The sequence below is a fragment of the Mya arenaria genome, chromosome 13 (assembly GCF_026914265.1).
Source record: "Mya arenaria isolate MELC-2E11 chromosome 13, ASM2691426v1".
Classification (NCBI taxonomy): domain Eukaryota; kingdom Metazoa; phylum Mollusca; class Bivalvia; order Myida; family Myidae; genus Mya; species Mya arenaria.
The window spans coordinates 19468470-19493477 of NC_069134.1; the positions used below are offsets into that span (position 1 = coordinate 19468470).

The following is a 25008-nucleotide window of genomic DNA, read 5'->3' on the forward strand; positions in this document are numbered from 1 at the left end:
GAATTCTTACATCCATCTTGTTGAGTGTTTCACTGACCGTACGAAGGCGTGGCATGCTGGGAATATGAACCAACAGCTGATATTGCATTACTTTATTCATTTACTCGTTTTCTACAAGAAACATAACTAAAAACAATGGAACGATACTCCTGTCATAGTGTCTGTCTTCTTCCATTCACACTTAACCAACTACTTGAGGACTGAAATATTGAACATGAAACAAATAATGAAAACATTGATTCGTGTAGGACAAAGAGTTTCATTCACGAGCAGATAATATCCGTAAGCCATGTGTTTAAAACTTTAATTTTTCGTAAATGTTGTGCACATGCATGCATGTTGGTCAATATATATCTCAAATGATGTATGTTGGTGCTTCCTGTAATCCCTATGACGGTGAATGTGGATACGCTAACGATAAAATAAAACATGTACCTTTCATCCGTTTTCTCACATATGTAGTGGAATTTAGTATCGCAATGTTCGTCATTCCATGTTCCATCAGCTTTATTAATGACGGCGCAATTTTCCTCGTGCCCAGCATTGTTTGGTTAATTTGGATGCCATTGTGTGTACTCTGGGGCGTTTCCGGTTTTCTGCCACACCCACGAACCTTCCTCTTGGAGGTCGTTCAGATCCATCCAGTAAGCAGGGTCTGAAACGAGCAGAATGAGATGAATTGAACCGAAATCACAACACCGAAAGGGGACTATTACCACCCTGTCATCGTGATAGTAATGATAGTGTAATGGACAAGAAAATCATATCCTTACAAGCCGCTGTTATTCGTATTTCCCGTAGTGGGAGGGATAATTTAACCTTCGTTAAATAAAGTTATTATTATTATTATTATTATTATTATTATTATTATTATTATTATTATTATTATTATATCATCAGTTTTCATAATGACGCCGTAGGGTAATCATCAGTATTCGTATACCCGCCGTATGCTAATCATCAGTATTCCTATACGTATCGTAGGGTAATCATCAGTATTCGTATTGCCGCCGTAGGGTTATCATCACTATTCGTATACCCGCCGTAGGGTTATCACCAGTATTCGTATACCCGCCGTAGGGTTATCATCACTATTCGTATACCCGCCGTAGGGCTATCACCAGTATTCGTATACCCGCCGTAGGGTTATCATCACTATTCGTATACCCGCCGTAGGGTTATCATCAGTATTCGTATACCCGCGGTAGGGTTATCATCACTATTCGCATACCCGCCGTAGGTTTATCATCACTATTCGTATACCCGCCGTAGGGTCATCATCAGTATTCGTATACCCGCCGTAGGGTTATCATCAGTATTCGTATACCCGCCGTAGGGTTATCATCAGTATTCGTATAACCGCCGTAGGGTTATCATCACTATTCGTATAACCGCCGTAGGGTTATCATCAGTATTCGTATACCCGCCGTAGGGTTATCATCAGTATTCGTATACCCGCCGTAGGGCTATCATCAGTATTCGTATACCCGCCGTAGGTTTATCATCAGTATTCGTATACCCGCCGTAGGGTTATCATCAGTATTCGTATACCCGCCGTAGGGTTATCATCAGTATTCGTATAACCGCCGTAGGGTTATCATCACTATTCGTATAACCGCCGTAGGGTTATCATCAGTATTCGTATACCCGCCGTAGGGTTATCATCAGTATTCGTATAACCGCCGTAGGGTTATCATCAGTATTCGTATACCCGCCGTAGGGTTATCATCAGTATTCGTATAACCGCCGTAGGGTTATCATCACTATTCGTATAACCGCCGTAGGGTTATCATCAGTATTCGTATACCCGCCGTAGGGTTATCATCAGTATTCGTATAACCGCCGTAGGGTTATCATCACTATTCGTATGCCCGCGGTAGGGTTATCATCACTATTCGCATACCCGCCGTAGGTTTATCATCACTATTCGTATACCCGCCGTAGGGTCATCATCAGTATTCGTATACCCGCCGTAGGGTTATCATCAGTATTCGTATACCCGCCGTAGGGTTATCATCAGTATTCGTATAACCGCCGTAGGGTTATCATCACTATTCGTACGCCCGCCGTAGGGTTATCATCAGTATTCGTACACCCCCGTAGGGTTATTATCAGTATTCGTACACCCGACGTAGGGTTATCATCAGTTTTCGTTTACCCGCGGTAGGGTTATCATCAGTATTCGTACAACCGCCGTATGGTTATCATCAGTTTTCGTTTACCCGCGGTAGGGTTATCATCACTATTCGTACGCCCGCGGTAGGGTTATCATCAGTATTCATACACCCGACGTAGGGTTATCATCAGTTTTCATTTACCCGCGGTAGGGTTATCATCAGTTATCGTACAACCGCCGTAGGGTTATCATCAGTTTTCGTTTACCCGCGGTAGGGTTATCATCATTATTCGTACACCCGCCGTAGGGTTGTCATCAGTATTCGTACACCGACCTTGTGTTATCGTCAGTTTTCGTACAACCGCCGTTGGGTTAGCATCAGTTTTCGTATAACCGCGGTATGGTTATCATCAGTTTTCGTATACCCGCCGTAGGGTTATCATCAGTTTTCGTACAACCCCCCATAGGGTTATACTAGTATTCAGTTTTCGTATACCCGCCGTAGGGTTATCATCAGTATTCGTATACCCGCCGTAGGGTTGTCATCACTATTCGTATACCCGCCGTAGGGCTATCATCAGTTTTCGTACAACCCCCCATAGGGTTATATTCAGTTTTCGTATACCCGCCGTAGGGTTATCATCACTATTCGTATACCCGCCGTAGGGTTGTCATCACTATTCGTATACCCGCCGTAGGGTTATCACCAGTATTCGTACAATTGCCGTAGGGTTATCATCACTATTCGTATACCCGCAGTAGGTTTATCATCAGTATTCGTATACCCGCCGTAGGGCTATCATCACTATTCGTACACCCGACGTAGGGTTATCATCAGTATTCGTTTAATCGCCGTAGGGTTATCATCACTATTCGTACACCCGACGTAGGGTTATCATCAGTATTCGTTTACCCGCCGTAAGGTTATCATCAGTATTTGTATACCCGCCGTAGGGTTATCATCAGTATTCGTATACCCGCCATAGGGTTATCATCACTATTCGTATAACCGCCGTAGGTTTATCATCACTCTTCGTACACCCGCCGTAGGGTTATCACCAGTATTCGTACGCCCGCCGTAGGGTTATCACCAGTATTCGTTTACCCGCCGTAGGGTTATCACCAGTATTCGTATACCCGCCGTAGGGTTATCACCAGTATTCGTATACCCGCCGTATGCTAATCATCAGTATTCCTATACGTATCGTAGGGTAATCATCAGTATTCGTATTGCCGCCGTAGGGTTATCATCACTATTCGTATACCCGCCGTAGGAATATCACCAGTATTCGTATACCCGCCGTAGGGTTATCATCACTATTCGTATACCCGCCGTAGGGTTATCACCAGTATTCGTATACCCGCCGTAGGGTTATCATCACTATTCGTATACCCGCGGTAGGGTTATCATCAGTATTCGTATACCCGCCGTAGGTTTATCATCAGTATTCGTATACCCGCCGTAGGGTTATCATCAGTATTCGTATACCCGCCGTAGGGCTATCATCAGTATTCGTATACCCGCCGTAGGTTTATCATCAGTATTCGTATACCCGCCGTAGGGTTATCATCAGTATTCGTATACCCGCCGTAGGGTTATCATCACTATTCGTATACCCGCCGTAGGGTTATCATCACTATTCGTACACCCGCGGTAGGGTTATCACAAGTATTCGTATACCCGCCGTAGGGTTATCATCACTATTCGTATACCTGCGGTAGGGTTATCACAAGTATTCGTATACCCGCCGTAGGGTTATCATCACTATCCGTATACCCGCCGTAGGGTTATCATCACTATCCGTATACCCGCCGTAGGGTTATCATCACTATTCGTACACCCGCGGTAGGGTTCTCACAAGTATTCGTATACCCGCCGTAGGGTTATCATCACTATTCGTATACCCGCGGTAGGGTTATCATCACTTTTCGCATACCCGCCGTAGGTTTATCATCAGTATTCGTATACCCGCCGTAGGGTTATCATCAGTATTCGTATACCCGCCGTAGGGTTATCATCAGTATTCGCATACCCGCCGTAGGGTTATCATCAGTATTCGTATACCCGCGGTAGGGTTATCATCATTATTCGCATACCCGCCGTAGGGTTATCATCATTATTCGCATACCCGCCGTAGGGTTATCATCATTATTCGTATACCCGCCGTAGGGTTATCATCAGTATTCGTATACCCGTGGTAGGGTTATCATCATTATTCGTATACCCGCCGTAGGGTTATCATCAGTATTCGCATACCCGCCGTAGGGTTATCATCAGTATTCGTATACCCGCGGTAGGGTTATCATCACTATTCGCATACCCGCCGTAGGGTTATCACAAGTATTCGTATACCCGCCGTAGGGTTATCATCACTATTCGTATACCCGCGGTAGGTTTATCATCACTATTCGCATACCCGCCGTAGGTTTATCATCACTATTCGTATACCCGCCGTAGGGTTATCATCAGTATTCGTATACCCGCCGTAGGGTTATCATCAGTATTCGTATAACCGCCGTAGGGTTATCATCACTATTCGTATAACCGCCGTAGGGTTATCATCAGTATTCGTATACCCGCCGTAGGGTTATCATCAGTATTTGTATAACCGCCGTAGGGTTATCATCAGTATTCGTACGCCCGCCGTAGGGCTATCATTAGTATTCGTATACCCGCCGTAGGGTTATCATCACTATTCGTATACCCGCCGTAGGGTTATCATCACTATTCGTATACCCGCCGCAGGGTTATCACCAGTGTTCGTTTAACTGCCGTAGATTTATCATCACTATTCGTACACCCGACGTAGGGTTATCATCAGTATTCGTTTACCCGCCGTAGGGTTATCATCAGTATTCGTATACCCGCCGTAGGGTTATCATCAGTATTCGTATACCCGCCATAGGGTTATCATCATTATTCGTATAACCGCCGTAGGTTTATCATCACTTTTCGTACACCCGCCGTAGGGTTATCACCAGTATTCGTACGCCCGCCGTAGGGTTATCACCAGTATTCGTTTACCTGCCGTTGGGTTATCATCAGTATTCGTATACCCGCCGTAGGGCTACCATCACTATTCGTATACTCGCCGTAGGGTTATCATCACTATTCGTATACCCGCTGTAGGATTATCATCAGTATTCGTATACCCGCCGTAGGGTTATCATCAGTATTCGTATAACCGCCGTAGGGTTATCATCAGTTTTCGTTTACCCGCGGTAGGGTTATCATCAGTATTCGTACGCCCGCCGTAGGGTTATCATCAGTATTCGTACGCCCGCCGTAGGGTTATCATCAGTATTCGTACACCCCCCGTAGGGTTATTATCAGTATTCGTACACCCGACGTAGGGTTATCATCAGTTTTCGTTTACCCGCGGTAGGGTTATCATCAGTATTCGTACAACCGCCGTATGGTTATCATCAGTTTTCGTTTACCCGCGGTAGGGTTATCATCACTATTCGTACGCCCGCGGTAGGGTTATCATCAGTATTCGTACACCCGACGTAGGGTTATCATCAGTTTTCATTTACCCGCGGTAGGGTTTTCATCAGTTATCGTACAACCGCCGTAGGGTTATCATCAGTTTTCGTTTACCCGCGGTAGGGTTATCATCATTATTCGTACACCCGCCGTAGGGTTGTCATCAGTATTCGTACACCGACCTTGTGTTATCGTCAGTTTTCGTACAACCGCCGTTGGGTTAGCATCAGTTTTCGTATAACCGCGGTATGGTTATCATCAGTTTTCGTATACCCGCCGTAGGGTTATCATCAGTTTTCGTACAACCCCCCATAGGGTTATACTAGTATTCAGTTTTCGTATACCCGCCGTAGGGTTATCATCAGTATTCGTATACCCGCCGTAGGGTTGTCATCACTATTCGTATACCCGCCGTAGGGCTATCATCAGTTTTCGTACAACCCCCCATAGGGTTATATTCAGTTTTCGTATACCCGCCGTAGGGTTATCATCAGTATTCGTATACCCGCCGTAGGGTTGTCATCACTATTCGTATACCCGCCGTAGGGTTATCACCAGTATTCGTACAATTGCCGTAGGGTTATCATCACTATTCGTATACCCGCAGTAGGTTTATCATCAGTATTCGTATACCCGCCGTAGGGCTATCATCACTATTCGTACACCCGACGTAGGGTTATCATCAGTATTCGTTTAACCGCCGTAGGGTTATCATCACTATTCGTACACCCGACGTAGGGTTATCATCAGTATTCGTTTACCCGCCGTAGGGTTATCATCAGTATTTGTATACCCGCCGTAGGGTTATCATCAGTATTCGTATACCCGCCATAGGGTTATCATCACTATTCGTATAACCGCCGTAGGTTTATCATCACTATTCGTACACCCGCCGTAGGGTTATCACCAGTATTCGTACGCCCGCCGTAGTGTTATCACCAGTATTCGTTTACCTGCCGTTGGGTTATCATCAGTATTCGTATACCCGCCGTAGGGCTACCATCACTATTCGTATACCCGCCTTAGGGTTATCATCACTATTCGTATACCAACCGTAGGATTATCAGCAGTATTCGTATACCCGCCGTAGGGTTATCATCAGTATTCGTATAACCGCCGTAGGGTTATCATCAGTATTCGTACGCCCGACGTAGGGTTATCATCAGTTTTCGTTTACCCGCGTTAGGGTTATCATCAGTATTCGTATACCCGCCGTAGGGTTATCATCATTATTCGTATAACCGCCGTAGATTTATCATCACTATTCGTACACCCGCCGTAGGGTTATCACCAGTATTCGTATACCCGCCGTAGGGTTATCATCACTATTCGTATACCCGCCGTAGGGTTATCACCAGTATTCGTATACCCGCCGTAGGGTTATCATCACTATTCGTATACCCGCCGTAGGGTTATCATCACTATTCGTATACCCGCGGTAGGGTTATCACCAGTATTCGTATACCCGCCGTAGGGTTATCACCAGTATTCGTATACCCGCCGTAGGGTTATCACCAGTATTCGTATACCCGCCGTATGCTAATCATCAGTATTCCTATACGTATCGTAGGGTAATCATCAGTATTCGTATTGCCGCCGTAGGGTTATCATCACTATTCGTATACCCGCCGTAGGAATATCACCAGTATTCGTATACCCGCCGTAGGGTTATCATCACTATTCGTATACCCGCCGTAGGGTTATCACCAGTATTCGTATACCCGCCGTAGGGTTATCATCACTATTCGTATACCCGCGGTAGGGTTATCATCAGTATTCGTATACCCGCCGTAGGTTTATCATCAGTATTCGTATACCCGCCGTAGGGCTATCATCAGTATTCGTATACCCGCCGTAGGGCTATCATCAGTATTCGTATACCCGCCGTAGGTTTATCATCAGTATTCGTATACCCGCCGTAGGGTTATCATCAGTATTCGTATACCCGCCGTAGGGTTATCATCACTATTCCTATACCCGCCGTAGGGTTATCATCACTATTCCTACACCCGCGGTAGGGTTATCACAAGTATTCGTATACTCGCCGTAGGGTTATCATCACTATTCGTATACCCGCGGTAGGGTTATCACAAGTATTCGTATACCCGCCGTAGGGTTATCATCACTATCCGTATACCCGCCGTAGGGTTATCATCACTATCCGTATACCCGCGGTAGGGTTATCATCACTATTCGTACACCCGCGGTAGGGTTATCACAATTATTCGTATACCCGCCGTAGGGTTATCATCACTATTCGTATACCCGCGGTAGGGTTATCATCACTATTCGCATACCCGCCGTAGGTTTATCATCAGTATTCGTATACCCGCCGTAGGGTTATCATCAGTATTCGTATACCCGCCGTAGGGTTATCATCAGTATTCGCATACCCGCCGTAGGGTTATCGTCAGTATTCGTATACCCGCGGTAGGGTTATCATCATTATTCGCATACCCGCCGTAGGGTTATCATCAGTATTCGCATACCCGCCGTAGGGTTATCATCATTATTCGTATACCCGCCGTAGGGTTATCATCAGTATTCGTATACCCGCGGTAGGGTTATCATCATTATTCGTATACCTGCCGTAGGGTTATCATCAGTATTCGCATACCCGCCGTAGGGTTATCATCAGTATTCGTATACCCGCGGTAGGGTTATCATCACTATTCGCATACCCGCCGTAGGGTTATCACAAGTATTCGTATACCCGCCGTAGGGTTATCATCACTATTCGTATACCCGCGGTAGGGTTATCATCACTATTCGCATACCCGCCGTAGGTTTATCATCACTATTCGTATACCCGCCGTAGGGTTATCATCAGTATTCGTATACCCGCCGTAGGGTTATCATCAGTATTCGTATACCCGCCGTAGGGTTATCATCAGTATTCGTATACCCGCCGTAGGGTTATCATCACTATTCGTATAACCGCCGTAGGGTTATCATCAGTATTCGTATACCCGCCGTAGGGTTATCATCAGTATTCGTATAACCGCCGTAGGGTTATCATCAGTATTCGTACGCCCGCCGTAGGGCTATCATCAGTATTCGTATACCCGCCGTAGGGTTATCATCACTATTCGTATACCCGCCGTAGGGTTATCATCACTATTCGTATACCCGCCGCAGGGTTATCACCAGTATTCGTTTAACTGCCGTAGATTTATCATCACTATTCGTACACCCGACGTAGGGTTATCATCAGTATTCGTTTACCCGCCGTAGGGTTATCATCAGTATTCGTATACCCGCCGTAGGGTTATCATCAGTATTCGTATACCCGCCATAGGGTTATCATCATTATTCGTATAACCGCCGTAGGTTTATCATCACTTTTCGTACACCCGCCGTAGGGTTATCACCAGTATTCGTACGCCCGCCGTAGGGTTATCACCAGTATTCGTTTACCTGCCGTTGGGTTATCATCAGTATTCGTATACCCGCCGTAGGGCTACCATCACTATTCGTATACCCGCTGTAGGGTTATCATCATTATTCGTATACCCGCCGTAGGGTTATCATCAGTATTCGTATACCCGCGGTAGGGTTATCATCATTATTCGTATACCCGCCGTAGGGTTATCATCAGTATTCGCATACCCGCCGTAGGGTTATCATCAGTATTCGTATACCCGCGGTAGGGTTATCATCACTATTCGCATACCCGCCGTAGGGTTATCACAAGTATTCGTATACCCGCCGTAGGGTTATCATCACTATTCGTATACCCGCGGTAGGGTTATCATCACTATTCGCATACCCGCCGTAGGTTTATCATCACTATTCGTATACCCGCCGTAGGGTTATCATCAGTATTCGTATACCCGCCGTAGGGTTATCATCAGTATTCGTATAATCGCCGTAGGGTTATCATCACTATTCGTATAACCGCCGTAGGGTTATCATCAGTATTCGTATACCCGCCGTAGGGTTATCATCAGTATTCGTATAACCGCCGTAGGGTTATCATCAGTATTCGTACGCCCGCCGTAGGGCTATCATTAGTATTCGTATACCCGCCGTAGGGTTATCATCACTATTCGTATACCTGCCGTAGGGTTATCATCACTATTCGTATACCCGCCGCAGGGTTATCACCAGTGTTCGTTTAACTGCCGTAGATTTATCATCACTATTCGTACACCCGACGTAGGGTTATCATCAGTATTCGTTTACCCGCCGTAGGGTTATCATCAGTATTCGTATACCCGCCGTAGGGTTATCATCAGTATTCGTATACCCGCCATAGGGTTATCATCATTATTCGTATAACCGCCGTAGGTTTATCATCACTTTTCGTACACCCGCCGTAGGGTTATCACCAGTATTCGTACGCCCGCCGTAGGGTTATCACCAGTATTCGTTTACCTGCCGTTGGGTTATCATCAGTATTCGTATACCCGCCGTAGGGCTACCATCACTATTCGTATACTCGCCGTAGGGTTATCATCACTATTCGTATACCAAGCGTAGGATTATCATCAGTATTCGTATACCCGCCGTAGGGTTATCATCAGTTTTCGTTTACCCGCGGTAGGGTTATCATCAGTATTCGTACGCCCGCCGTAGGGTTATCATCAGTATTCGTACGCCCGCCGTAGGGTTATCATCAGTATTCGTACACCCCCCATAGGGTTATTATCAGTATTCGTACACCCGACGTAGGGTTATCATCAGTTTTCGTTTACCCGCGGTAGGGTTATCATCAGTATTCGTACAACCGCCGTATGGTTATCATCAGTTTTCGTTTACCCGCGGTAGGGTTATCATCACTATTCGTACGCCCGCGGTAGGGTTATCATCAGTATTCGTACACCCGACGTAGGGTTATCATCAGTTTTCATTTACCCGCGGTAGGGTTTTCATCAGTTATCGTACAACCGCCGTAGGGTTATCATCAGTTTTCGTTTACCCGCGGTAGGGTTATCATCATTATTCGTACACCCGCCGTAGGGTTGTCATCAGTATTCGTACACCGACCTTGTGTTATCGTCAGTTTTCGTACAACCGCCGTTGGGTTAGCATCAGTTTTCGTATAACCGCGGTATGGTTATCATCAGTTTTCGTATACCCGCCGTAGGGTTATCATCAGTTTTCGTACAACCCCCCATAGGGTTATACTAGTATTCAGTTTTCGTATACCCGCCATAGGGTTATCATCAGTATTCGTATACCCGCCGTAGGGTTGTCATCACTATTCGTATACCCGCCGTAGGGCTATCATCAGTTTTCGTACAACCCCCCATAGGGTTATATTCAGTTTTCGTATACCCGCCGTAGGGTTATCATCACTATTCGTATACCCGCCGTAGGGTTGTCATCACTATTCGTATACCCGCCGTAGGGTTATCACCAGTATTCGTACAATTGCCGTAGGGTTATCATCACTATTCGTATACCCGCAGTAGGTTTATCATCAGTATTCGTATACCCGCCGTAGGGCTATCATCACTATTCGTACACCCGACGTAGGGTTATCATCAGTATTCGTTTAACCGCCGTAGGGTTATCATCACTATTCGTACACCCGACGTAGGGTTATCATCAGTATTCGTTTACCCGCCGTAGGGTTATCATCAGTATTTGTATACCCGCCGTAGGGTTATCATCAGTATTCGTATACCCGCCATAGGGTTATCATCACTATTCGTATAACCGCCGTAGGTTTATCATCACTATTCGTACACCCGCCGTAGGGTTATCACCAGTATTCGTACGCCCGCCGTAGGGTTATCACCAGTATTCGTTTACCTGCCGTTGGGTTATCATCAGTATTCGTATACCCGCCGTAGGGCTACCATCACTATTCGTATACCCGCCTTAGGGTTATCATCACTATTCGTATACCAACCGTAGGATTATCATCAGTATTCGTATACCCGCCGTAGGGTTATCATCAGTATTCGTATAACCGCCGTAGGGTTATCATCAGTATTCGTACGCCCGAAGTAGGGTTATCATCAGTTTTCGTTTACCCGCGGTAGGGTTATCATCAGTATTCGTATACCCGCCGTAGGGTTATCATCATTATTCGTATAACCGCCGTAGATTTATCATCACTATTCGTACACCCGCCGTAGGGTTATCACCAGTATTCGTATACCCGCCGTAGGGTTATCATCACTATTCGTATACCCGCCGTAGGGTTATCACCAGTATTCGTATACCCGCCGTAGGGTTATCATCACTATTCGTATACCCGCCGTAGGGTTATCATCACTATTCGTATACCCGCGGTAGGGTTATCACCAGTATTCGTATACCCGCCGTAGGGTTATCACCAGTATTCGTATACCCGCCGTAGGTATATCACCAGTATTCGTATACCCGCCGTATGCTAATCATCAGTATTCCTATACGTATCGTAGGGTAATCATCAGTATTCGTATTGCCGCCGTAGGGTTATCATCACTATTCGTATACCCGCCGTAGGAATATCACCAGTATTCGTATACCCGCCGTAGGGTTATCATCACTATTCGTATACCCGCCGTAGGGTTATCACCAGTATTCGTATACCCGCCGTAGGGTTATCATCACTATTCGTATACCCGCGGTAGGGTTATCATCAGTATTCGTATACCCGCCGTAGGTTTATCATCAGTATTCGTATACCCGCCGTAGGGCTATCATCAGTATTCGTATACCCGCCGTAGGGCTATCATCAGTATTCGTATACCCGCCGTAGGTTTATCATCAGTATTCGTATACCCGCCGTAGGGTTATCATCAGTATTCGTATACCCGCCGTAGGGTTATCATCACTATTCCTATACCCGCCGTAGGGTTATCATCACTATTCCTACACCCGCGGTAGGGTTATCACAAGTATTCGTATACTCGCCGTAGGGTTATCATCACTATTCGTATACCCGCGGTAGGGTTATCACAAGTATTCGTATACCCGCCGTAGGGTTATCATCACTATCCGTATACCCGCCGTAGGGTTATCATCACTATCCGTAAACCCGCCGTAGGGTTATCATCACTATTTGTACACCCGCGGTAGGGTTATCACAATTATTCGTATACCCGCCGTAGGGTTATCATCACTATTCGTATACCCGCGGTAGGGTTATCATCACTATTCGCATACCCGCCGTAGGTTTATCATCAGTATTCGTATACCCGCCGTAGGGTTATCATCAGTATTCGTATACCCGCCGTAGGGTTATCATCAGTATTCGCATACCCGCCGTAGGGTTATCGTCAGTATTCGTATACCCGCGGTAGGGTTATCATCATTATTCGCATACCCGCCGTAGGGTTATCATCAGTATTCGCATACCCGCCGTAGGGTTATCATCATTATTCGTATACCCGCCGTAGGGTTATCATCAGTATTCGTATACCCGCGGTAGGGTTATCATCATTATTCGTATACCTGCCGTAGGGTTATCATCAGTATTCGCATACCCGCCGTAGGGTTATCATCAGTATTCGTATACCCGCGGTAGGGTTATCATCACTATTCGCATACCCGCCGTAGGGTTATCACAAGTATTCGTATACCCGCCGTAGGGTTATCATCACTATTCGTATACCCGCGGTAGGGTTATCATCACTATTCGCATACCCGCCGTAGGGTTATCATCACTATTCGTATACCCGCCGTAGGGTTATCATCAGTATTCGTATACCCGCCGTAGGGTTATCATCAGTATTCGTATACCCGCCGTAGGGTTATCATCAGTATTCGTATAACCGCCGTAGGGTTATCATCACTATTCGTATACCCGCCGTAGGGTTATCATCAGTATTCGTATACCCGCCGTAGAGTTATCATCAGTATTCGTATAACCGCCGTAGGGTTATCATCAGTATTCGTACGCCCGCCGTAGGGCTATCATCAGTATTCGTATACCCGCCGTAGGGTTATCATCACTATTCGTATACCCGCCGTAGGGTTATCATCACTATTCGTATACCCGCCGCAGGGTTATCACCAGTATTCGTTTAACTGCCGTAGATTTATCATCACTATTCGTACACCCGACGTAGGGTTATCATCAGTATTCGTTTACCCGCCGTAGGGTTATCATCAGTATTCGTATACCCGCCGTAGGGTTATCATCAGTATTCGTATACCCGCCATAGGGTTATCATCATTATTCGTATAACCGCCGTAGGTTTATCATCACTTTTCGTACACCCGCCGTAGGGTTATCACCAGTATTCGTACGCCCGCCGTAGGGTTATCACCAGTATTCGTTTACCTGCCGTTGGGTTATCATCAGTATTCGTATACCCGCCGTAGGGCTACCATCACTATTCGTATACCCGCCGTAGGGTTATCATCACTATTCGTATACCAAGCGTAGGATTATCATCAGTATTCGTATACCCGCCGTAGGGTTATCATCAGTATTCGTATAACCGCCGTAGGGTTATCATCAGTTTTCGTTTACCAGCGGTAGGGTTATCATCAGTATTCGTACGCCGGCCGTAGGGTTATCATCAGTATTCGTACGCCCGCCGTAGGGTTATCATCAGTATTCGTACACCCCCGTAGGGTTATTATTAGTATTCGTACACCCGACGTAGGGTTATCATCAGTTTTCGTTTACCCGCGGTAGGGTTATCATCAGTATTCGTACAACCGCCGTATGGTTATCATCAGTTTTCGTTTACCCGCGGTAGGGTTATCATCACTATTCGTACGCCCGCGGTAGGGTTATCATCAGTATTCGTACACCCGACGTAGGGTTATCATCAGTTTTCGTTTACCCGCGGTAGGGTTATCATCAGTTATCGTACAACCGCCGTAGGGTTATCATCAGTTTTCGTTTACCCGCGGTAGGGTTATCATCATTATTCGTACACCCGCCGTAGGGTTGTCATCAGTATTCGTACACCGACCTTGTGTTATTGTCAGTTTTCGTACAACCGCCGTTGGGTTAGCATCAGTTTTCGTATAACCGCGGTATGGTTATCATCAGTTTTCGTATACCCGCCGTAGGGTTATCATCAGTTTTCGTACAACACCCCATAGGGTTATAGTAGTATTCAGTTTTCGTATACCCGCCGTAGGGTTATCATCACTATTCGTATACCCGCCGTAGGGTTGTCATCACTATTCGTATAACCGCCGTAGGGCTATCATCAGTTTTCGTACAACCCCCCATAGGGTTATATTCAGTTTTCGTATACCCGCCGTAGGGTTATCATCACTATTCGTATACCCGCCGTAGGGTTGTCATCACTATTCGTATACCCGCCGTAGGGTTATTACCAGTATTCGTACAATTTCCGTAGGGTTATCATCACTATTCGCATACCCGCTGTAGGTTTATCATCAGTATTCGTATACCCGCCGTAGGGCTATAATCACTATTCGTATACCCGCCGTAGGGTTATCATCAGTATTCGTATACCCGCCGTAGGGTTATCATCACTATTCCTATACCCGCCGTAGGGTTATCATCACTATTCGTACACCCGCGGTAGGGTTATCACAAGTATTCGTATACCCGCCGTAGGGTTATCCTCACTATTCGTATACCCGCGGTAGGGTTATCATCAGTATTCGTATACCCGCCGTAGGGTTATCATCAGTATTCGTATACCCGCCGTAGGGTTATCATCAGTATTCGTATAACCGCCGTAGGGTTATCATCACTATTCGTATATCCGCCGTAGGGTTATCATCAGTATTCGTATACCCGCCGTAGGGTTATCATCACTATTCGTATACTCGCCGTAGGGTTATCATCACTATTCGTATACCCGCCGTAGGGTCATCAACAGTATTCGTATACCCGCCGTAGGGTTATCATCAGTATTCGTATACCCTCCGTAGGGTTATCATCAGTATTCGTATACCCGCCGTAGGGTTATCATCACTATTCGTATACCCGCCGTAGGGTTATCATCAGTATTCGTATACCCGCCGTAGGGTTATCATCAGTATTCGTATAACCGCCGTAGGGTTATCATCAGTATTCGTACGCCAGCCGTAGGGCTATCATCAGTATTCGTATACCCGCCGTAGGGTTATCATCACTATCCGTATACCCGCCGTAGGGTTATCATCACTATTCGTATACCCGCCGCAGGGTTATCACCAGTATTCGTACAATTGCCGAAGGGTTATCATCACTATTCGTATACCCGCCGTAGGTTTATCATCAGTATTCGTATACCCGCCGTAGGGCTATCATCACTATTCGTATACCCGCCGTAGGGTTATCATCAGTATTCGTATACCCGCCATAGGGTTATCATCAGTATTCGTATACCCGCCGTAGGGTTATCATCAGTATTCGTATAACCGCCGTAGGGTTATCATCACTATTCGTATAACCGCCGTAGGGTTATCATCAGTATTCGTATACCCGCCGTAGGGTTATCATCAGTATTCGTATAACCGCCGTAGGGTTATCATCAGTATTCGTTCGCCCGCCGTAGGGCTATCATCAGTATTCGTATACCCGCCGTAGGTTTATCATCACTATTCGTACACCCGCCGTAGGGTTATCATCAGTATTCGTTTTCCCGCCGTAGGGTTATCATCACTATTCGTATACCCGCCGTAGGGTTATCATCAGTATTCGTATACCCGCCGTAGGGTTATCATCACTATTCGTATACCCGCCGTAGGGTTATCATCAGTATTCGTTTACCCGCGGTAGGGTTATCATCAGTATTCGTACACCCGCCGTAGGGTTATCATCAGTATTCGTACACCCGACGTAGGGTTATCATCAGTTTTCGTTTACCCGCGGTAGGTTTATCATCAGTATTCGTATACCCGCCGTAGGGTTATCATCATTATTCGTATAACCGCCGTAGATTTATCATCACTATTCGTACACCCGCCGTAGGGTTATAATCACTATTCGTTTACCCGCCGTAGAGTTATCATCACTATTCGTACGCCCGCGGTAGGGTTATCATCAGTATTCGTACACCCGCCGTAGTGTTATCATAAGTATTCGTTTACCTGCGGTAGGGTTATCATCAGTATTCGTTTACCCGCGGTAGGGTTATCATCAGTATTCGTATAACCGCCGTAGGTTTATCATCACTATTCGTACACCCGCCGTAGGGTTATCATCACTATTCGTACGCCCGACGTAGGGTTATCATCAGTATTCGTTTACCCGCCGTAGAGTTATCATCAGTATTCGTACGCCCGCCGTAGGGTAATCATCAGTATTCGTTTACCCGCGGTAGGGTTATCATCAGCTTTTGTACGCCCGCCGTAGGGTTATCATCAGTATTCGTACGCCCGCCGTAGGGTTTTCATCAATATTCGTACGCCCGCCGTAGGGTTATCATCAGTATTCGTACGCCCGCCGTAGTGTTATTATCAGTATTCGGACGCCAGCCGTAGGGTTATCATCAGTATTCGTACATCCGACGTAGGGTTATCATCAGTTTTAGTTTACCCGCGATAGGGTTATCATCAGTATTCGTACGCCCGCCGTAGGGTTATAATCAGTATTCGTACGCCCGCCGTAGGGTTATCATCAGTATTCGTACACCCGCCGTAGGGTTATCATCAGTATTCGTACACCCGACGTAGGGTTATCATCAGTTTTCGTTTACCCGCGGTAGGGTTATCATCAGTATTCGTTCAACGGCCGTATGGTTATCATCAGTTTTCGTTTACCAGCGGTAGGGTTATCATCACTATTCGTACGCCCACGGTAGGGTTATCATCAGTATTCGTACACCCGACGTAGGGTTATCATCAGTTTTCGTTTACCCGCGGTAGGGTTATCATCAGTTTTCGTACAACCGCCGTAGGGTTATCATCAGTTTTCGTTTACCCGCGGTAGGGTTATCATCACTATTCGTACGCCCGCCGTAGGGTTGTCATCAGTATTCGTACACCGACCTTGTGTTATCGTCAGTTTTCGTACAACCGCCGTTGGGTTAGCATCAGTTTTCGTATAACCGCGGTATGGTTATCATCAGTTTTTGTATACCCGCCGTAGGTTTATCATCAGTTTTCGTACAACCCCCCCCCCATAGGGTTATATTCAGTTTTTGTATACCCGCCGTAGGGTTATCATCACTATTCGTATACCCGCCGTAGGGTTATCATCACTATTCGTATACCCGCCGTAGGGTTATCATCAGTATTCGTACGCCCGCCGTAGGGTTATCATCAGTATTCGTACGCCCGCCGTATGGTTATCATCAGTATTCGTACACCCCCCGTAGGGTTATTATCAGTATTCGTACACCCGACGTAGGGTTATCATCAGTTTTCGTTTACCCGCGGTAGGGTTATCATCAGTATTCGTACAACCGCCGTAGGGTTATCATCAGTTTTCGTTTACCCGCGGTAGTGTTATCATCACTATTCGTTCGCCCGCGGTAGGGTTATCATCAGTATTCGTACACCCGACGTAGGGTTATCAACAGTTTTCGTTTACCCGCGGTAGGGTTATCATCAGTTATCGTACAACCGCCGTAGGGTTATCATCAGTTTTCGTTTACCCGCGGTAGGGTTATCATCATTATTCGTACACCCGCCGTAGGGTTGTCATCAGTATTCGTACACCGACCTTGTGTTATCGTCAGTTTTCGTACAACCGCCGTTGGGTTAGCATCAGTTTTCGTATAACCGCGGTATGGTTATCATCAGTTTTCGTATACCCGCCGTAGGGTTATCATCAGTTTTCGTACAACCCCCCATAGAGTTATATTCAGTTTTCGTATACCCGCCGTAGGGTTATCATCAGTATTCGTATACCAACCGTAGGGTTGTCATCACTATTCGTATACCCGCCGTAGGGTTATCACCAGTATTCGTGCAATTGCCGTAGGGTTATCATCACTATTCGTATACCCGCCGTAGGTTTATCATCAGTATTCGTATACCCGCCGTAGGGCTATCATCATTATTCGTATACCCGCCGTAGGGTTATCATCACTATTCGTATACCCGCCGTAGGGTTATCATCAGTATTCGTATACCCGCCGTAGGGTTATCATCAGTATTCGTATAACCGCCGTAGGGTTATCATCACTATTCGTACACCCGACGTAGGGTTATCATCAGTATTCGTTTAACCGCCGTAGATTTATCATCACTATTCGTACACCCGACGTAGGGTTATCATCAGTATTCGTTTACCCGCCGTAGGGTTATCATCAGTATTCGTTTACCCGCCGTAGGGTTATCATCAGTATTCGTATACCCGCCGTAGGGTTATCATCAGTATTCGTATACCCGCCGTAGGGTTATCATAATTATTCGTATAACCGCCGTAGGTTTATCATCACTATTCGTACACCCGCCGTAGGGTTATCACCAGTATTCGTATACCCGCCGTAGGGTTATCACCAGTATTCGTTTACCTGCCGTTGGGTTATCATCAGTATTCGTTTACCCGCGGTAGGGTTATCATCACTTTTCGTACGCCCGCGGTAGGGTTATCACCAGTATTCGTACGCCCGCCGTTGGGTTACCATCAGTATTCGTACACCCGACGTAGGGTTATCATCAGTTTTCGTTTACCCGCGGTAGGGTTATCATCAGTATTCGTACGCCCGCCGTAGGGTTATCATCAGTATTCGTACGCCCGCCGTAGGGTTATCATCAGTATTCGTACACCCGCCGTAGGGTTATTATCAGTATTCGTACACGCGACGTAGGGTTATCATCAGTTTTCGTTTACCCGCGGTAGGGTTATCATCAGTATTCGTACAACCGCCGTAGGGTTATCATCAGTTTTCGTTTACCCGCGGTAGGGTTATCATCACTATTCGTACGCCCGCGGTAGGGTTATCATCAGTTTTCGTACACCCGACGTAGGGTTATCATCAGTTTTCGTTTACCCGCGGTAGGGTTATCATCAGTTATCGTACAACCGCCGTAGGGTTATCATCAGTTTTCGTTTACCCGCGGTAGGGTTATCATCAGTATTCGTACAACCGCCGTAGGGTTATCATCAGTTTTCGTTTACCCGCGGTAGGGTTGTCATCACTATTCGTACGCCCGCCGTAGGGTTATCATCAGTATTCGTACACCCGACGTAGGGTTATCATAAGTTTTCGTTTACCCGCGGTAGGGTTATATTCAGTTTTCGTATACCCGCCGTAGGGTTATCATCACTATTCGTATACCCGCCGTAGGGTTATCATCACTATTCGTATACCCGCCGTTGGGTTATCACCAGTATTCGTACAATTGCCGTAGGGTTATCATCACTATTCGTATACCCGCCGTAGGTTTATCATCAGTATTCGTATACCCACCGTAGGGCTATCATCACTATTCGTATACCCGCCGTAGGGTTATCATCACTATTCGTATACCCGCCGTAGGGTTATCATCAGTATTCGTATACCCGCCGTAGGGTTATCATCAGTATTCGTATAACCGCCGTAGCGTTATCATCAGTATTCGTATACCCGCCGTAGGTTTATCATCAGTATTCGTATACCCGCCGTAGGGCTATCATCACTATTCGTATACCCGCCGTAGGGTTATCATCACTATTCGTACGCCCGCGGTAGGGTTATCATCACTATTCGTATACCCGCCGTAGGTTTATCATCAGTATTCGTATACCCGCCGTAGGGCTATCATCACTATTCGTATACCCGCCGTAGGGTTATCATCACTATTCGTACGCCCGCGGTAGGGTTATCATCACTATTCGTACGCCCGCGGTAGGGTTATCATCAGTATTCTTACACCCGACGTAGGGTTATCATCAGTTTTCGTTTACCCGCGGTAGGGTTATCATCAGTTATCGTACAACCGCCGTAGGGTTATCATCAGTTTTCGTTTACCCGCGGTAGGGTTATCATCAGTATTCGTACATTTGCCGTAGGGTTATCATCAGTTTTCGTTTACCCGCCGTAGGGTTATCATCACTATTCGTACGCCCGCCGTAAGGTTATCATCAGTATTCGTACACCCGACGTAGGGTTATCATCAGTTTTCGTTTACACGCGGTAGGGTTATATTCAGTTTTCGTATACCCGCCGTAGGGTTATCATCACTATTCGTATACCCGCCGTAGGGTTATCATCACTATTCGTGTACCTGCCGTAGGGTTATCACCAGTATTCGTACAATTACCGTAGGGTTATCATCACTATTCGTATACCCGCCGTAGGTTTATCATCAGTATTCGTATACCCGCCGTAGGACTATCATCACTATTCGTACGCCCGCCGTAGGGTTATCATCAGTATTCGTACACCCGACGTAGGGTTATCATCACTATTCGTATACCCGCCGTAAGTTATCATCAGTATTCGTACGCCCGCCGTAGGGTTATCATCAGTATTCGTACACCCGACGTAGGGTTATCATCAGTTTTCGTTTACCCGCCGTAGGGTTATCATCAGTATTCGTACGCCCGCCGTAGGGTTATCATCAGTATTCGTACGCCCGCCTTAGGGTTATCATCACTATTCGTACGCCCGCCATAGGGTTATCATCAGTATTCGTACGCCCGCCGTAGGGTTATCATCAGTATTCGTACCCCCGCCGTAGGGTTATCATCAGTATTCGTCCGCCCGCCGTAGGGTTATCATCAGTATTCGTACGCCCGCCGTAGGGTTATCATCAGTATTCGTACACCCGCCGTAGGATTATCATCAGTATTCGTACACCCGACGTAGGGTTATCATCAGTTTTCGTTTACCCGCGGTAGGGTTATCATCACTATTCGTACGCCCGCGGTAGGGTTATCATCAGTATTTGTACACCCGACGTAGGGTTATCATCAGTTTTCGTTTAACCGCGGTAGGGTTATCATCAGTTATCGTACAACCGCCGTAGGGTTATCATCAGTTTTCGTTTACCCGCGGTAGGGTTATCATCAGTATTCGTACGCCCGCCGTAGGGTTGTCATCAGTATTGGTACACCGACCTTGTGTTATCGTCAGTTTTCGTACAACCGCCGTTGGGTTAGCATCAGTTTTCGTATAACCGCGGTATGGTTATCATCAGTTTTCGTATACCAGCCGTAGGGTTATCATCAGTTTTCGTACAACCCCCCATAGGGTTATATTCAGTTTTCGTATACCCGCCGTAGGGTTATCATCAATATTCGTATACCCGCCATAGGGTTATCATCAGTTTCGTACAATCGCCATAGGGTTATCATCACTATTCGTATACCCGCCGTAGGATTATCATCAGTTTTCGTATACCCGCCGTAGGGTTATCATCACTATTCGAACGCCCGCCGTAGGTTTATCATCAGTTTTCGTATACCCGCCCTTGGGTTATATGCTTAGTAGTGAAAACAAATCATTTCCAATGATAAAGTATGATGCAAAATGTACTCTCTGTTAATTACTTACTTGGCAAGTATTGTATTTGATTAGCGATAAATGTGTTTTTCTGTGCCATCTCAATAACTACAAGTGATCCTCCCAAAACTTGACAAGCAATCTGAAACACGTTTTGAGCAGAATTGAATAGTTTATTTCAACACTGTATAATGATTGATTACTTTATTTAATATAGTAGTAAGTAAAATATCACAACACACATAATATGTTCTATATAGATCTTTGTTTACTTTAAAGGCTTAATCATTAGTTTATTTGCCGCAACGTATCATTGCCAGTATGGTATTTGGAGAGCAAGAGAGTTACCCGTGCAATAAAGTAGGGTTCCACATCTCGACTGAAGTGGTAGCATTCTCCACCATGTTTTACCCAACCGTCAGGGCAGTTGCTGACTGGATCAATGACATTGAACGTGATTACTTATGTAAGAAACATATTAGTACGACTCTACCTTAGAAAATTGTCTATCCTGCATATCAGTATATATGTTACACACCAAAACGTTTTGTAAACAACTACGGTCAAACCCCGTTGGCTCGAACTCGCTTTGCTCGATTTCCTCGTTGGCTCGACGAAGTGGATCTAAAGGACGATTTCTTTATACTGAAGGTAAGCATTCCCGCTTGACTCGAATTTTTCGAGGCTCGAGGTAATTGCGCCGGTCCCTAGGACTTCGAGGCAATGGGGTTCGACTATACATGGTAGTACATATTGGGTACTCAATGGGTTATGAATAAGAGTCCAAGGACCATTAACAGTCGTAACGTAAATGTTTACTCTTACAATTTAACTTGATCAGAAATCCATATACACAAACCATGGGCGTTTTTGTTGATTTCAAACTAGTTTCAGTTTTGGTTTCAAGGGTTTCCGCGGTTTAGAAACCTGTATCGAAAGTGTTCCTTGAAGTAACAAATGCATGGTTTTGTGTACAGTTTCAACAACATGGTGGAGCCTTTGCATGTAGCCATTATTTCTGTATTATTTTTTTCAAGACAATGATACCGCGGATGGTCGTTTGCCTGTTTTAACAAAATGATGTTTCAACACTCGTGTTGGATCAAAATCCGCCATGTTTTTTTTTTCAAAGTAGTTTTCCGGTGGAACGAACCAACGAAAACTGCCACCGCAGAGGGTTTCGATAGTTTCAAAAACCAGTTTCAGTTTTCGGAAAACAAACGATAAAACTGGTTTTAATTTTAAATGAAACTGTTACAACAAATACACCGTTCTTGAAACCGATATAAAACCAAAACTAGTTTATTGCCAACAAAAACGCAACAAAACATACAGCAGGTAGAGTTAAGTTACTTACAGACAGCCTGTACGAGAAGGGCTAGCACAAGAAATTGGTATTTGTTCTTCATTTTGTATCTTAACTATGTACACATAAGGAACAACATATACTACAGTGACTGTACTCTTATCATCTGTCAGTTAGATTTTATATGCATACATATTTCAGAAGTTAAAAGTTTATGCACGCAACTTCAATTTTTATGATTAAAATTCCAAATTCGCCCGTATTCTTTATTATGTTTACGATTTGTCGAGTCAGCTGAAAAATATACGGCCTTTCATCAAGAACAACTGACACATATGTATCATAAACATTTTAATATTCAGAGTCACGGATAGGCATTGATTTCAAATATTTTGTGATATTTACCCACCTCGACACTGTCTTGGGGTCAGTGAACAGGAAAATTCGGCGAACGATGAGGTGTGAGGTTTTAGCCAACAATTTGATCGTTGTCATTCCGTAGCCGTGTCTTCCGGGGCTATCGTGATTGAGCGATCGCTAACATCGTTAAAACTTCCAGTGAGTTCTAACTTACTTATGACTGACCATTAAAAGGCAGTTATCCCAACATTGCCGCTAGGCCGCTAACTTTACGCCACTCCACATTTTGATACTCATGTAATGATTATAACGGTCTGCTAACGTTACGATGTACGTGTAGTGGCCTAGCGACCTAGCGGCGTGAAGTTAGCGGCCTCGAGGCCTATTTTTTCTCTATTTCAAAGCAATTCTTCATGCGTTTTCTTGGAAAACAATGATAAATCAATGTTTTTTATTCATACATTAACATAGCGGCCTTAAATTGTTTTCAATTTCATGGCATTTTTAAATACGCTTTTTTCTTAAACAATGATATTATAATAATTGTTTGTATGCACAAATTATCAATCTGAAGCGATTATCAACGCTAGGCCGCCAACTTGGGAATTGTTTAATTAAAGGGATTTCTATGATGATATTTCATCTATCAAATTGATGGGTATTTTAGAGGAAGCTTTTGGTACGCGGTATTCATGATTTAATGAGTTCTGGGGATTGAAGAGGATGTTACGCCGTGGGCATCAACTCAAAATTGGGCTATCGCAACTCTCACAAACTTCCAAACTTGTTACGCTACGCTAAATTCAAGTAGAAAATGAACGTGTATTTAGTACGCAAAGGGGAGGGGGTTACGGCCTATTTAAAAAATACACTAAATGGAAAACATCTTGGTGCACTCGTACCTCATACAGTCGGCATACTAAGAGTGATTTAAAGGTGATCTGTATGTTAAATTACCCTTCAGCTACAACGTCCACCGACCGGGCCCATCAGTAAAAAAAACACACAAAGTTTATAGTGCGTATGTAACTAGCTGTCCCTGGTTTGGTCGAAACAATCGGGAATGAAAAATGCTTCAAAACTCTTCTTTTCTGAATCCACCTAGGCCTTGCGAGATGTTTTGTTTCCATCAAGTATAACTGCTTATGGAGTTGCTTTGAGTTATGGACATAGACAATACCAGCGGTCCTCAGAAATTAATGGCCTTACAGTGCCAAGATTTAAGGACTTATTAGACAATACCAGCGGTCCTCTGAAATTAATGGCCTTACCGTGCCAAGTTTTAAGGACTTATTAGACAACACCAGCGTCCTCTGAAATTAATGGCCTTACAGTGCCAAGATTTAAAGACGTATTAGACAATACCAGCGGTCCTCTGAAATTAATGGCCTTACAGTGCCAAGTTTTAAGGACTTATTAGACAATACCAGCGGTCCTCTGAAATTAATGGCCTTACAGTGCCAAGATTTAAGGACTTATTAGACAATACCAGCGGTCCTCT

At 45.3% G+C, this 25008-nt stretch overlaps 1 protein-coding gene across 1 annotated transcript; it reads right to left on the reverse strand.

The window, feature by feature from the left end:
* Positions 1 to 454: 454 nt before the first annotated feature.
* LOC128213213 (perlucin-like protein) lies at positions 455 to 23278 on the reverse strand. Its single transcript, XM_052918772.1, has 4 exons — positions 23199 to 23278; positions 22190 to 22275; positions 21893 to 21983; positions 455 to 655 (listed from the first exon to the last, which is right to left on the reverse strand). The coding sequence occupies exons 1-4, from the start codon at positions 23248 to 23250 to the stop codon at positions 552 to 554; spliced, it is 333 nt and encodes a 110-aa protein (XP_052774732.1). The 5' UTR covers positions 23251 to 23278; the 3' UTR covers positions 455 to 551.
* Between the last annotated feature and the right edge of the window lie 1730 nt (positions 23279 to 25008).